The sequence below is a fragment of the Lagopus muta genome, chromosome 29 (assembly GCF_023343835.1).
Source record: "Lagopus muta isolate bLagMut1 chromosome 29, bLagMut1 primary, whole genome shotgun sequence".
Lineage (NCBI taxonomy): Eukaryota > Metazoa > Chordata > Aves > Galliformes > Phasianidae > Lagopus > Lagopus muta.
In genome coordinates, this window is record NC_064461.1 from 2,509,569 (window position 1) to 2,525,746 (window position 16,178).

General features: G+C 58.0%; 1 protein-coding gene across 1 annotated transcript in view; it reads right to left on the reverse strand.

The window, feature by feature from the left end:
• Window positions 1–15,664, reverse strand: part of LOC125685661 (sodium/potassium-transporting ATPase subunit alpha-2-like) — a gene marked incomplete at its 5' end in the record, with an annotated part of 73,998 nt that extends 58,334 nt beyond the window's left edge. Inside the window, 5 exon segments of the mRNA XM_048928917.1 lie at window positions 2,289–2,423; window positions 5,118–5,227; window positions 5,703–5,901; window positions 11,430–11,698; window positions 14,831–15,664. Coding sequence (XP_048784874.1) covers window positions 2,289–2,423; window positions 5,118–5,227; window positions 5,703–5,901; window positions 11,430–11,698; window positions 14,831–15,664 — 1,547 coding nt within the window.
• Window positions 15,665–16,178: the final 514 nt, after the last annotated feature.

The window sequence follows — 16,178 nt, forward strand, 5'->3', positions numbered from 1 at the left end:
CAAACACTGGGTCCCCCAATCTTTGGGTCCCCCTGAATCCTTCGGTCCCCGGATTCCCGTTTCCTTTGGTCCCCAAACCCTGTAGCTTCCAAACCCTTGGATCCCCAAACCCTTGGGTCTCCAATCCCTTTGGTCCCCAAACACTTTGGTCCCCAAACCCTTTAGCCTCCAATCCCTTCGGTCCCCAAACTCACGGGCCCCCAAGCCCCTGAGTCCCCAAATCCTTTGGTCCCAGACCCTTCAGTCCCCAAAAGCTTGGATCCCTGATCCCCCTGGTCCTAAATCTTTGGGATCCCAAATCCCTTCAGTCCCCAAACCCCTCAGTTCCCAAACCCTTGGATCCCAAATCCCTTGGGTCCCCAAATCCTTTGGTCCCCAAACCCTTTAGCCTCCAATCCCTTCGGTCCCCAAACACTTTGGTCCTCAAAACCCCGTGGTCCCCAATCCATTTGATTCCCAAATCCTTCAGCCCCAATCCTTTTGATCTCCAAGTCCTTCGGCCCCAAAACTCTTTGATCCCCAAACCCCTGGGTCCCCAAACCCTTGGGCACCCCGACCCTTAGGTTCCCAAACACTGGGTTCCCCAATTTTTGGGTCCCCCTGAATCCTTCGGTCCCCGGATTCCCGTTTCCTTTGGTCCCCAAACCCTTTAGCCTCCAAACTCTTGGGTTTTCAACCCCTTCAGTCCCCAAACTCACGGGTCCCCAAGCCCCTGAGTCCCCAAATCCTTTGGTCCCCAAACCCTTGGATCCCCAAACCCTTTAGCCTCCAATCCCTTCAGTCCCCAAACCCTTGGGTCCCCAGTCTCTTTAATCCCAAATCCCTTTGGTCCCAGACCCTTCAGTCCCCAAAACCTTGGGTCCCTGATCCCCCTGGTCCTAAATCTTTGGGATCCCAAATCCCTTCAGTCCCCAAACCCCCCAGTCCCCAAACCCTTGGATCCCCAAACCCTTTGGTCTCCAACCCTTCAGTCCCCAAACAGTTGAGTCCCCCAAACCCTTTAGTCCCAGGCCCTTCAGTCCCCAAAACCTTGGGTCCCTGATCCCTCTGGTCCCAAATATCTGGGGTCCCAAATCCCATCAGTCCCAAAACCCTTGGATCCCAAACCCCTCAGTCCCCAAATCCTTTGGTCCCCAAACCCTTTAGCCTCCAATCCCTTGGGTCCCCAAACACTTTGGTCCTCAAAACCCCGTGGTCCCCAATCCATTTGATTCCCAAATCCTTCAGCCCCAACCCTTTTGATCTCCAAGTCCTTCGGCCCCAAAACTCTTTGATCCCCAAACCCCTGCATCCCAAACCCTTGGGCACCCCGACCCTTAGGTTCCCAAACACTGGGTCCCCCAATCTTTGGGTCCCCCCGAATCCTTCAGTCCCTGGATTCCTGTTTCCTTTGCTCCCCAAACCCTTTAGCTTCCAAACCCTTGGGTCTCCAATCCCTTTGGTCCCCAAATCCTTGGGTCCCCAAACACTTTGGTCCCCAAACCCTTTAGCCTCCAATCCCTTCGGTCCCCAAACTCACGGGTCCCCAAGCCCCTGAGTCCCCAAATCCTTTGGTCCCCAAACCCTTTGGTCCCCAGTCTCTTTAATCCCAAATCCCTTTGGTACCAGACCCTTCAGTCCCCAAAACCTTGGGTCCCTGATCCCCCTGGTCCTAAATCTTTGGGATCCCAAATCCCATCAGTCCCCAAACCCCCCAGTCCCAAAACCCTTGGAGCCCCAAACCCTTGGATCCCAAACCCCTCAGTCCCCAAATCCTTTGGTCCCCAAACCCTTGGGTTCCCAATCCCTTCGGTCCCCAAACACTTTGGTCCTCAAAACCCCGTCGTCCCCAATCCATTTGATTCCCAAATCCTTCAGCCCCAATCCTTTTGATCTCCAAGTGCTTCAATCCCCAAACCCTTGGATCCCAAACCCTTTGGTCTCCAACCCTTCAGTCCCCAAACGGTTGAATCCCCCAAACCTTGGTGGGTCCCCAGACCCTTCAGTCCCCAAATGCTTGGGTCCCTGATCCCTTTGGTCCCAAATATCTGGGGTCCCAAATCCCATCAGTCCCCAAACCCCCCAGTCCCCAACACCTTCGGTCCTCAAACCCTTGGGTCTCCAATCCCATCAGTCCCCAAACTCATGGGTCCCCAAGGCCCTGAGTCCCCAAATCCTTTGTTCCCCAATCCCTTGGGTCCCCAAATCCTTCTGTCCCCAATCCCTTCCTTTGGTCCCCTGGGTCCCCGATGCCCTCCAACCCCTCTGCTCCCCCCTCCAACCCCTCTGCTCCCCCCCCCCATCCCCACCTGATATTTGTTGGTGGAGTTAAAGGGGATTTCGGTGACTTTGGGGTTCTTGTCCCTCATCTTCTTGACGGAGCCACACGAGAGCTGGATGCACTTCAGCAGCGCCGACTCGGACGCATCGCCTGCGGTGTCGCGCTGGGGGGCGGCGACAGAGGTGACAAATGGGGACAGCAGAGATGGCAGAGATGGGCGGGGATGGGGGCAGGGACAGGGATGGGGTTGGGGTGGGGTTTAAGGTCAGGGTCAGGGTTGGGGTTAGGGTTAGGGTTAAGGTTAGGGTTAGGGTTAGTGTTATTAGGGTTAGGGTTAGGGTTAAGGTTAAGGTTACAGGGTCAGGAATAAGGTTATAGATTATATATATAGGATTAGGGCTTGGGTTAGGGTTAGGGTGAGGGTTAGGGTTATTAGGGTTAGGGTTAGGGTTAGGGTTAGGGTTAGGATTAGGGTCAGGGTTAGGGTTAGGGTTGGGTTTAGGGTTAGGGTTACAGTCAGGTTTGGGTCAGGGTCAGGGTTAGGGTTAAGGTTGCAGGGCCAGGAATAAGGTTATAGGTTATATATATAGGATTAGGGTTAGGGTTAGGGTTATTAGGGTGAGGGTTAGGGTTAGGGTTAAGGTTACAGGGTCAGGAATAAGGTTATAGGTTATATATATAGGATTAGGGTTAAGGTTAGGGTTAGGGTTATTAGGGTTAGGGTCAGGGTCAGGGTCTGGGTTAGGGTGAGGGTTAGGGTTAGGGTCAGGTTTAGGGTTAGGGTTAAGGTTACAGGGTCAGGAATAAGGTTATAGGTTATATATATAGGATTAGGGCTTGGGTTAGGGTTAGGGTGAGAGTTAGGGTTAGGGTTAGGGTTATTAGGGTTAGGATTAGGGTTAGGGTTAGGGTTAGGGTTAGGGTTATTAGGGTTAGGGTTATTAGGGTTAGGGTTAGGGTTGGGATTAGGGTTAGGGTTAGGGTAAGGGTTAGGGTTATGGTCAGGTTTGGGTCAGGGTCAGGGTCAGGGTTAGGGTTAAGGTTGCAGGGCCAGGAATAAGGTTATAGGTTATATATATAGGATTAGGGTTAGGGTTAGGGTTAGGGTTATTAGGGTCAGGTTTAGGGTTAGGGTTAGGGTTAGGGTTATTAGGGTTAGGGTTAGGGTTAAGGTTAAGGTTACAGGGTCAGGAATAAGGTTATAGATTATATATATAGGATTAGGGCTTGGGTTAGGGTTAGGGTGAGGGTTAGGGTTATTAGGGTTAGGATTAGGGTTATTAGGGTTAGGGTTAGGGTTAGGGTTAGGGTTGTTAGGGTTAGGGTTAGGGTTAGGGTTAGGGTTAGGGTTAGGGTTAGGGTTAGGGTTAGGGTTAGGGTTATTAGGGTTAGGGTTAGGGTTAGGGTTAGGGTTAGGGTTAGGGTTATTAGGGTTAGGGTTAGGGTTAGGGTTAGGGTTAGGGTTAGGGTTATTAGGGTTAGGGTTAGGGTTAGGGTTAGGGTTATTAGGGTTAGGGTTAGGGTTAGGGTTAGGGTTAGGGTTAGGGTTAGGGTTATTAGGGTTAGGGTTAGGGTTAGGGTTAGGGTTAGGGTTAGGGTTATTAGGGTTAGGGTTAGGGTTAGGGTTAGGGTTATTAGGGTTAGGGTTAGGGTCAGGGTTAGGGTTAAGGTTGCAGGGTCAGGAATAAGGTTATAGGTTATATATATAGGGTTAGGGTTAGGGTTAGGGTTATTAGGGTTAGGGTTAGGGTTAGGGTTAGGGTTATTAGGGTTAGGGTTAGGGTTAGGGTTAGGGTTAAGGTTACAGGGTCAGGAATAAGGTTATAGGTTATATATATAGGATTAGGGTTAGGGTTAGGGTTATTAGGGTTAGGGTTAGGGTTAGGGTTATTAGGGTTAGGGTTAGGGTTAGGGTTATTAGGGTTAGGGTTAGGGTTATTAGGGTTAGGGTTAGGGTTAGGGTTAGGGTTACAGGGTCAGGAATAAGGTTATAGGTTATATATATAGGATTAGGGTCAGGGTTAGGGTTAGGGTTATTAGGGTTAGGGTTAGGGTTGGGATTAGGGTTAGGGTTACGGTCAGGTTTGGGTCAGGTTTGGGTCAGGGTTAGGGTTAAGGTTACAGGGTCAGGAATAAGGTTATAGGTTATATATATAGGGTTAGGGTTAGGGTTATTAGGGTCAGGGTTAGGGTTAGGGTTCAGATTACAGGATCAGGGCTAGGATTATAGCGTCAGGGATGCAGTTAGGGTTAGGGCCAGGTTTATAGGGTCAGAGCTAAAGTCTGTGTTAGGATTAGGGTTAGGGTTAGGGTGAGGTTTGGTTTGGGGTCAGATTTGGATTAGGGTTGGATTAGAGTTGGAGTTAGGGTTAGGGTTAGGGTTAGGGTCAAGGTTAGGGTCAGGGTCAGGGTTAGGGTCAGGGTGAGGTTTGGAATGGGGTCAGGGTTAAGGTTGCAGGGTCAGGAATAAGGTTATAGGTTATATATATAGGATTAGGGTTAGGGGTAGGGTTATTAGGGTTAGGGTTAGGGTTAGGGTTAGGGTTAGGGTTAGGGTTAGGGTTAGGGTTAGGGTTAGGGTCAAGGTTAGGGTTAGGGTCAGGTTTGGGATGGGGTCAGGGTTTGGGTTGGGGTTAGAGTTGGGTTTAGGTTTAGGGTTAGGTTTATGTTTAGGGTCAGGTTAGGATTGGGGACAAGATTAGGGTTAGGGTTAGGGTCAAGGTTAGGTTTAGGGTTAGGGTTAGGGTTAGGGTTAGGGTTAGGGTTAGGGTTAGGGTTAGGGTTAGGGTTGGGGTTAGGGTTGGGGTTGGGGTTGGGGTTGGGGTCAGGTTTGGGTTGGGGTCAGCGGGGCGCTGACCTTAGAAATGGAGATGTTCTCCTGTCCCGGTTTGAAGACGGCGCGGTTGCAGAGCCCAGCAATGCGAGCCAGCGCTGCCCAGGTGGGCGAACGCTTATCGAAGGTGGCACCTGGGGGACAACGTCTGTCAGTGCCTGAGTGCCATGGGGACACAGCTGGGGTCTGGGGACACAGCCTGGGGGTGGCGGGGGATTGGGGAACCAAAGGATTGGGGTCTGGGGTTTGGGGACTGAAGGGATTGGGGACCAAAGGGATTCGGATCTGAAGGTTGGGGACCCAGGGAGTTGAGGGCCCAAGATTTTGGGGATCCAGGCTTTGGGGACCCAAAGGTGCAGGAAATGAGTGTGAAGAAGTTGGGAACCCAAGGGTTGGGGATGCGGGAAATGAGGCCCCAGGTGATGGGGACCCAAGGGTTGAGGAGACGATGGTTGCGGTGCTCAGGGTTTGGGGAAACCTTGGGCTGGGGATCCAGGCCTTGGGGACTGAAAGCTTAGGAACTGAAGGGACGGGGACCCAGGGCTTGGGGGATCCAGGAGATGGGGACCAAAGGGACGGAGAGCCGTGGGATGGGGTGCCATCACCCACCCGACTGATCCTCGGTGGTGTCGGCCTCGTGGATCTGGTTGTCGAACCACATGTGGGCCACCGTCATGCGGTTCTGGGTGAGGGTCCCGGTTTTGTCGGAGCAGATGGTGGACGTGGAGCCCAGCGTCTCCACCGCCTCCAGGTTCTTCACCAGGCAGTTCTTCCTCGCCATGCGCTTGGCCGTCAGCGTCAGGCACACCTGGAGGGGCACCCATGGGGCTCATGGGGCACCAATGGAACTCAGAGGGCACCCATAGGGCTCATGGGGCACCAATGGAACTCAGAGGGCCCCTATGGGGCTCATAGGGCACCAATGGAACTCAGAGGGCCCCTATGGGGCTCATAGGGCACCCATGGAGCTCCGAGGGCACCCATGGGGTTCAGAGGGCACCAGTGGAGCTCAGAGGGCACCCATGGGGCTAATAGGGCACCCATGGGGTTAATAGGGCACCCATGGAACTCAGAGGGCACCCGTGGGGATCATAGGGCACCCATAGGGCTCATAGGGCACTCATGGAGCTCAGAGGGCACCCATGGGGCTCATAGGGCACCCATGGGGCTCATAGGGCACCCATGGGGCTCAGAGGGCACCCATGGGGCTCAGAGGGCACCCATTAGTCTCATAGGGCACCTATGGGGTTTATAGGGCACCCATGGGTCTCATTAAAGTACCTATGGGTCACACGGGGCACCCATGGGGCTCACAGCGCATCCATAGGGCTGAGAGGGATCCATGGGTTTCACAGAACACCCATGGGGCTTAGAAGGGCACTTATGGGGATCAGAGGGCACCCATTGATCTCACAGGGCACCCAAGGGGCTCAAAGAGCATTCATGCGTCTCGTAGGGCATCGATGGGGATGAAAGCACCCATGGGACTCATGTAGTATCTATGGGGTTCATAGGTCACCCATGGAACACATAGGGTGCTCAAGGGCACCCATGGAGCTCATAGGGCCCCCATGGGGCTCATGGAGCACTCATGGAGCTCATAGGGCACCCATGGGGCTCCGAGGGCACTCATAGGGCTCAGAGGGCACCCATGGAGCTCAGAGGGCACCTTGGGGCTCAGAGGGCACCCGTTAGTCTCATAGGGCACCTATGGGGTTTATAGGGCACCCATGGGGCTCATTAAAGCACCTATGGGTCACACAGGGCACCCGTGGGGCTCAAAGAGCATTCATGTGTCTCGTAGGGCATCGATGGGGATGAAAGCACCCATGGGACTCATATAGTATCTATGGGGTTCGTAGGTCACCCATGGAACACACAGGGTGCTCAAGGGCACCCATGAGGTTCAGAGGGCACCCATGGAGCTCCGAGGGCACCCATGGGGCTCAGAGGGCACCCATAGGGCTCAGAGGGCACCCATGGGGCTCATGGGGCACCAATGGAACTCAGAGGGCCCCTATGGGGCTCATAGGGCACCCATGGAGCTCTGAGGGCAGCCAAGGGGCTCATCAGGCACCCATGGGGCTCATCAGGCACCCATGGGGCTCATAGGACACCCATGGGGCTCATAGGGCACCCATGGAACTCAGAGGGCACCCGTGGGGATCACAGGGCACCCATGGAGCTCATGGGGCACCCATGGGGTTCAGAGGGCACCAGTGGAACTCAGAGGGCACCCATGGGGCTCAGAGGGCACCCATGAAGCTCATAGGGCACCCATGGGGCTCACAGGGCACCCATTAGTCTCATAGGGCACCTATGGGGTTTTTAGGGCACCCATGGGGCTCATTAAAGCACCTACGGGTCACACAGGGCACCCGTGGGGCTCAAAGAGCATTGATGTGTCTCGTAGGGCATCGATGGGGATGAAAGCACCCATGGGACTCATATAGTATCTATAGGGTTCATAGGTCACCCATGGAACACATAGGGTGCTCAAGGGCACCCATGGAGCTCAGAGGGCACCCATGGGGCTCAGAGGGCACCCATGGGGCTCATAGGGCGCCCATGGAGCTCCAAGGGCGCCCATGGGGCTCATAGGGCACCAGTGGAGTTCATAGGGCACCCATGGGGCTCACAGGGCACCCATTAGTCTCATAGGGCACCTATGGGGTTTTTAGGGCACCCATGGGGCTCATTAAAGCACCTACGGGTCACACAGGGCACCCGTGGGGCTCAAAGAGCATTGATGTGTCTCGTAGGGCATCGATGGGGATGAAAGCACCCATGGGACTCATATAGTATCTATAGGGTTCATAGGTCACCCATGGAACACATAGGGTGCTAATAGGGCACCCATGGAGCTCAGAGGGCACCCATGGGGCTCATAGGGCACCCATGGAGCTCATAGGGCACCCATGGGGCTCAGAGGGCCCCTATGGGGCTCATAGGGCACCCATGGGGCTCAGAGGGCACCATGGAGCTCAGAGGGCACCATGGGGCTCAGAGGGCACCCATGGGGTTAATAGGGCACCCATGGAGCTCCGAGGGCATCCATGGGGCTCATCAGGCACCCATGGGGCTCATAGGACACCCATGGGGCTCAGAGGGCACCCATGGAACTCAGAGGGCACCCGTGGGGATCATAGGGCACCCATGGGGCTCAGAGGGCACCCATGGGGCTCATAGGGCACCATGGAGCTCATAGGGCACCATGGAGCTCAGAGGGCACCCATGGGGCTCATAGGGCGCCCATGGAGCTCAGAGGGCACCCATGGGGCTCAGAGGGCACCCATTAGTCTCATAGGGCACCTATGGGGTTTTTAGGGCACCCATGGGGCTCATTAAAGCACCTATGGGTCACACAGGGCACCCGTGGGGCTCAAAGAGCATTCATGTGTCTCGTAGGGCATCGATGGGGATGAAAGCACCCATGGGACTCATATAGTATCTATGGGGTTCGTAGGTCACCCATGGAACACACAGGGTGCTCAAGGGCACCCATGAGGTTCAGAGGGCACCCATGGAGCTCCGAGGGCACCCATGGGGCTCAGAGGGCACCCATAGGGCTCAGAGGGCACCCATGGGGCTCATGGGGCACCAATGGAACTCAGAGGGCCCCTATGGGGCTCATAGGGCACCCATGGAGCTCTGAGGGCAGCCAAGGGGCTCATCAGGCACCCATGGGGCTCATCAGGCACCCATGGGGCTCATAGGACACCCATGGGGCTCATAGGGCACCCATGGAACTCAGAGGGCACCCGTGGGGATCACAGGGCACCCATGGAGCTCATGGGGCACCCATGGGGTTCAGAGGGCACCAGTGGAACTCAGAGGGCACCCATGGGGCTCAGAGGGCACCCATGAAGCTCATAGGGCACCCATGGGGCTCACAGGGCACCCATTAGTCTCATAGGGCACCTATGGGGTTTTTAGGGCACCCATGGGGCTCATTAAAGCACCTACGGGTCACACAGGGCACCCGTGGGGCTCAAAGAGCATTGATGTGTCTCGTAGGGCATCGATGGGGATGAAAGCACCCATGGGACTCATATAGTATCTATAGGGTTCATAGGTCACCCATGGAACACATAGGGTGCTCAAGGGCACCCATGGAGCTCAGAGGGCACCCATGGGGCTCAGAGGGCACCCATGGGGCTCATAGGGCGCCCATGGAGCTCCAAGGGCGCCCATGGGGCTCATAGGGCACCAGTGGAGTTCATAGGGCACCCATGGGGCTCACAGGGCACCCATTAGTCTCATAGGGCACCTATGGGGTTTTTAGGGCACCCATGGGGCTCATTAAAGCACCTACGGGTCACACAGGGCACCCGTGGGGCTCAAAGAGCATTGATGTGTCTCGTAGGGCATCGATGGGGATGAAAGCACCCATGGGACTCATATAGTATCTATAGGGTTCATAGGTCACCCATGGAACACATAGGGTGCTAATAGGGCACCCATGGAGCTCAGAGGGCACCCATGGGGCTCATAGGGCACCCATGGAGCTCATAGGGCACCCATGGGGCTCAGAGGGCCCCTATGGGGCTCATAGGGCACCCATGGGGCTCAGAGGGCACCATGGAGCTCAGAGGGCACCATGGGGCTCAGAGGGCACCCATGGGGTTAATAGGGCACCCATGGAGCTCCGAGGGCATCCATGGGGCTCATCAGGCACCCATGGGGCTCATAGGACACCCATGGGGCTCAGAGGGCACCCATGGAACTCAGAGGGCACCCGTGGGGATCATAGGGCACCCATGGGGCTCAGAGGGCACCCATGGGGCTCATAGGGCACCATGGAGCTCATAGGGCACCATGGAGCTCAGAGGGCACCCATGGGGCTCATAGGGCGCCCATGGAGCTCAGAGGGCACCCATGGGGCTCAGAGGGCACCCATTAGTCTCATAGGGCACCTATGGGGTTTTTAGGGCACCCATGGGGCTCATTAAAGCACCTATGGGTCACACAGGGCACCCGTGGGGCTCAAAGAGCATTCATGTGTCTCGTAGGGCATCGATGGGGATGAAAGCACCCATGGGACTCATATAGTATCTATGGGGTTCATAGGTCACCCATGGAACACATAGGGTGCTCAAGGGCACCCATGGAGCTCAGAGGGCACCCATGGGGCTCATAGGGCACCCATGGGGCTCAGACTGCACCCATAGGGCTCATAGGGCACCCATGGAGCTCAGAGGGCACCCATGGGGCTCAGAGGGCCCCTATGGGGCTCATAGGGCACCCATGGGGCTCAGAGGGCACCATGGAGCTCAGAGGGCACCATGGGGCTAATAGGACACCCATGGGGTTAATAGGGCACCCATGGAGCTCCGAGGGCATCCATGGGGCTCATCAGGCACCCATGGTGCTCATAGGACACCCATGGGGCTCAGAGGGCACCCATGGGGATCATAGGGCACCGGTGGAGCTCGGAGGGCACCCATGGGGCTCATAGGGCACCATGGAGCTCAGAGGGCACCCATGGGGCTCACAGGGCACCCATTAGTCTCATAGGGCACCTATGGGGTTTTTAGAGCACCCATGGGGCTCATTAAAGCACCTATGGGTCACACAGGGCACCCGTGGGGCTCAAAGAGCATTCATGTGTCTCGTAGGGCATCGATGGGGATGAAAGCACCCATGGGTCTCATATAGTATCTATGGGGTTCATAGGTCACCCATGGAACACACAGGGTGCTCAAGGGCACCCATGAGGCTCAGAGGGCACCCATGGAGCTCCGAGGGCACCCATGGGGCTCAGAGGGCACCCATAGGGCTCAGAGGGCACCCATGGGGCTCATGGGGCACCAATGGAACTCAGAGGGCCCCTATGGGGCTCATAGGGCACCCATGGAGCTCTGAGGGCAGCCATGGGGCTCAGAGGGCACCAGTGGAGCTCAGAGGGCACCCATGGGGTTAATAGGGCACCCATGGAGCTCCGAGGGCACCCATGGGGCTCATCAGGCACCCATGGGGCTCATCAGGCACCCATGGGGATCATAGGGCACCCATAGGGCTCATAGGCCACTCATGGAGCTCAGAGGGCACCCATGGAGCTCAGAGGGCACCCATGGGGTTAATAGGGCACCCATGGGGCTAATAGGGCACCAGTGGATCTCAGAGGGCACCCATGGGGCTCATGGGGCACCCATGGAGCTCAGAGGGCACCCATGGAGCTCCGAGGGCACCCATGGGGCTCAGAGGGCACCCGTGGGGCTCATGGGGCACCCACTGATCTCACAGGACGCCCATAAGAGTGGAACCCAAGGCTCCAAGCCCAGTGCCACCAGCACTCCCAACCCGCTGCCCCTCTGCCCCATCGGCCGCCCTTACGGTGACGGTGGCCAGCAGCCCCTCGGGGACATTGGCCACGATGATGCCGATGAGGAAGATGACGGCCTCCAGCCACGTGTAGCCCAGGATGAGGGAGAGGATGAAGAAGGAGAGGCCGAGGAAGACGGCGACGCCGGTGATGAGGCGGATGAAGTGCTCGATCTCCATGGCGATGGGCGTCCGTCCCACCTCCAGCCCCGAGGCCAGCGAGGCGATGCGGCCCATCACCGTGCGGTCCCCCGTGGAGATGACGATGCCCCGGGCCGTGCCTAAGGGACACCCATGGGGGGAGGAGGGGACAACGGGACGCTGTGGGGCTTGTGGGGCACCCGTGGGGCTCACAGGACATCCATGGGGCTCACAGGGTGTCTATAGAGACTGGAGGGAATCTATGGGTCTCATGGGGCACCCGTGGGGCTCACAGGGTGTCTATAGAGATTGTAGGGCATCTATGGGTCTCATGGGGTGCCCGTGGGGATACTTATGGGCCTCACAGGACATCTGTGGGGCTCACAGGTGACCCTTGGGGCTCATAGGGAACCCAGGGGATTCATGGGGCTCACGGGGCATCCATGGGGCTCACAGAGTGTCTATAGAGATTGTAGGGCATCTATGGGTCTCATGGGGCACCCGTGGGCCTCACAGGATACTTATGGGCCTCACAGGACATCTGTGGGGCTCACGGGTGACCCTTGGGGCTCATAGGGAACCCAGGGGACTCATGGGGCACCCATTCATGTCATAGAGCATCCATGGGGCTCATAGGGCATCTGTGGGGCTCACAGGGCATCTACAGATCACACAGGGTGCTCACGGGGCTCACAGGGCATCCATGGGGCTCACAGGGTGTCTATAGAGATTGTAGGGCATCTATGGGTCTCATGGGACAGCCGTGGGGCTCATACGATACTTATGGGCCTCACAGGACATCTGTGGGGCTCATGGGTGACCCTTGGGGCTCATAGGGAGCCCAGGGGATCCATGGGGCTCACGGGGCATCCATGGGGCTCACAGGGTGTCTATAGAGATTGTAGGGCATCTATGGGTCTCATGGGGCACCCGTGGGGCTCACAGGATACTTATGGGCCTCACAGGACATCTGTGGGGCTCACGGGTGACCCTTGGGGCTCATAGGGAGCCCAGGGGATCCATGGGGCTCATAGGGCATTCATGGGGCTCACAGGGTGTCTGTAGAGATTGGAGGGAATCTATGGGTCTCATGGGGCACCTTGTGGGCTCATAAGGCACCTATAGGTCTCGCAAGGCACCCGTGGGTCTTGCAGGGCATCTGTGGGGCTCATGGGGCACCCATCGCTCTCACAGGGCACCTATGGGGCTGAGAGGGCAACCACGGAGCTCACAGGACATCCGTGGGTCTCATAGGGCATCCGTGGGGCTCATGGGGCATCTGTGGGGCTCACGGGTGACCCTTGGGGCTCATAGGAAACCCAGGGGACTCATGGGGGACCCGTTCATGTCACAGAGCATCCATGGGGCTCACAGGGCACCTATGGGGCTCACAGGATGTCTATAGAGATTGGAGGGAATCTATGGGTCTTATGGGGAACCCGTGGAGCTCGTGGGGATCCATTGATCTCACAGAATATCCATGGGACTCATAAGGCATCTGTGGGGATTGTAGGGCATCTATGAGTCTCATGGGGCACCCGTGGGCCTCACAGGATACTTATGGGCCTCACAGGACATCTGTGGGGCTCATAGGTGACCCTTGGGGCTCATAGGGAACCCAGGGGATTCATGGGGGACCCGTTCATGTCATAGAGCATCCATGGGGCCCACAGGGTGTCTGTGGGGCTCAAAGGGCATCCATGGGGCTCACAGGGCATCCATGGGGCTCACAGGGTGTCTGTGGGGCTCAAAGGGCGCTCATGGGGCTCATAGGGCACCCAATTATTTCTCAGGGCAACCACTGGGCTCAGAGGGCATCAAAGGGTCCCACAGAGCACCCAAGGGACTCAGTGAACATCTACGAGCCTCACAGGGTACTTGTGGGCTCATAAGGCACCTATAGGTCTCACGGGGCACCCGTGGGTTTTGCAGGGCATCTGTGGGGCTCATGGGGCACCCATCGCTCTCACAGGGCACCTATGGGGCTGAGAGGGCAACCACGGAGCTCATGGGGCATCTGTGGGGCTCATAGGGCATCTGTGGGGCTCATGGGGCACCCATCGCTCTCACAGGGCACCTATGGGGCTGACAGGGCAACCACGGAGCTCACAGGACATCCGTGGGTCTCATAGGGCATCCGTGGGGCTCATAGGGCATCTGTGGGGCTCACGGTTGACCCTTGGGGCTCATAGGGAGCCCAGGGGATCCATGGGGCTCACAGGGTGTCTATAGAGATTGTAGGGAATCTATGGGTCTCATGGGGCATCCGTGGGGCTCACGGGACACTTATGGGCCTCACAGGACATCTGTGGGTCTCATAGGGCATCTGTGGGGCTCATGGGGCATCTGTGGGGCTTATAGGGCATCCATGGGGCTCATGGGGCATCCGTGGGTCTCATAGGGCATCCGTGGGGCTCATAGGGCATCCGTGGGGCTCATGGGGCATCTGTGGGACTCATGGGGCATCCGTGGGCCTCATAGGACATCTGTAGGGCTCATAGGGCATCCGTGGGGCTCATGGGGCATCTGTGGGGCTCATAGGGCATCCATGGGGCTCATGGGGCATCTGTGGGGCTCACGGGGCATCTGTGGGGCTCATGGGGCATCTGTGGGGCTCATAGGGCATCCATGGGGCTCATGGGGCATCCATGGGGCTCACGGGGCATCTGTGGGGCTCATGGGGCATCTGTGGGGCTCACGGGGCATCCGTGGGGCTCATGGGGCATCTGTGGGGCTCATAGGGCATCCATGGGGCTCATGGGGCATCTGTGGGGCTCATGGGGCATCCATGGGGCTCACGGGGCATCCGTGGGGCTCACGGGGCATCTGTGGGGCTCACGGGGCATCCGTGGGGCTCATGGGGCACCCATCGCTCTCACAGGGCACCTATGGGGCTGAGAGGGCAACCACGGAGCTCACAGGACATCCGTGGGTCTCATAGGGCATCCGTGGGGCTCATGGGGCATCTGTGGGGCTCATAGGGCATCTGTGGGGCTCATAGGGCATCCGTGGGGCTCATAGGGCATCTGTGGGGCTCATAGGGCATCCGTGGGGCTCATAGGGCATCTGTGGGGCTCATAGGGCATCCGTGGGTCTCATAGGGCATCCATGGGGCTCATAGGGCATCCGTGGGGCTCATGGGGCATCTGTGGGGCTCATGGGGCACTTCTGCGTCTCACAGGGCACCCATGAGGGACGCGGAGGGGCGGCGGTAGCACCCAGCCCCCCGGGTGCCACTGGGGACGCGGTGGGGACACGGGGGCAGCGCTGACCTTCCACGCAGTTGGTGGAGAAGAAGCAGATGTTGCGCGTCTCCAGCGGGTTCTCGTGGGTGAACTCCGGGGAGCGGGTCTGCGGCTCTGACTCCCCCGTCAGAGAGGAGTTGTCCACCTGCCGGGGGAGCGGGGGGGACAGCGGGGATGGGGTGATGGCAGGGATGGGGTGGCAGAGGGGTGACAGTGGGGACGGGGTGACGGTGGGATGGGGTGACAGCAGAGTGACAGAAGGGTGACAACAAGGATGGGGTGATGGCAGGGATGGGGCAGCAGAGGGGTGACAGCAGGGTGACAACGAGGATGGGCCAGCAGCAGAGTGACAGAGAGGCGACAGCAGGGTGATAGTGGGGATGGGGTGGTGGCAGGGATGGGGTGACAGCAGGGATGGGGTGACGGAGGGGTGACAGTGGGGTGACAGTGGGGACGGGGTGGCAGAGGGGAGACAGCAGAGTGACAGGGGGGATGGGGTGATGGCAGGGATGGGGCGGCAGCAGGGATGGGGTGGCAGAGGGGTGACAGTGGGAACGGGGGGACGGAGGGGTGACAGCAAGGATGGGGTGATGGCAGGGATGGGGTGGCAGAGGGGTAACAGCAGGGTGACAACGAGGATGGGGCAGAAGCAGAGTGACAAAGGGGTGACAGCAGGGTGACAGCAGGGATGGGGTGACAGAGGGGTGACAGTGGGGACGGGGTGGCAGAGGGGTGACAGCAGGGTGACAGTGGAGACAGGGTGACGGCGGGGATGGGGTGACGGAGGGGTGACAGCAGGGTGACAACGGGGATGGGGCGGCACAGTGACAGCGGGGTGACGGTGGGGACAGCGGGTGACACCTCAGTTGACCCCATGACCCCAGGCCAGTCCCAGAACCCTGTCCAGGTGCCACCCCATAGCCTGGTGCCCACCCCAGCCCAGCCCCATCCTCCAGCCCTGGCGCCCACCTCCCAGCAGAGCCAGCGCCCACCCAACGTCACCCCATGTCACCCCATGTCACCCAACGTCACCCAACGTCACCCAACGTCACCCCATGTCACCCAATTCACCCAATGTCACCCAATGTCACCCAACGTCACCCCATGTCACCCCATGTCACCCCATGTCACCCAATATCAGCCAATGTCACCCAACGTCACCCAATGTCACCCAACGTCACTCAATTCACCCAATGTCACCCCATGTCACCCAACGTCACCCAACGTCACCCAACGTCACCCCATGTCAACCAATGTCACCCAACGTCACCCAACGTCACCCAACGTCACCCCATGTCACCCAATTCACCCAATTCACCCAACGTCACCCAATGTCACCCAATGTCACCCCATGTCACCCCATGTCACCCCATGT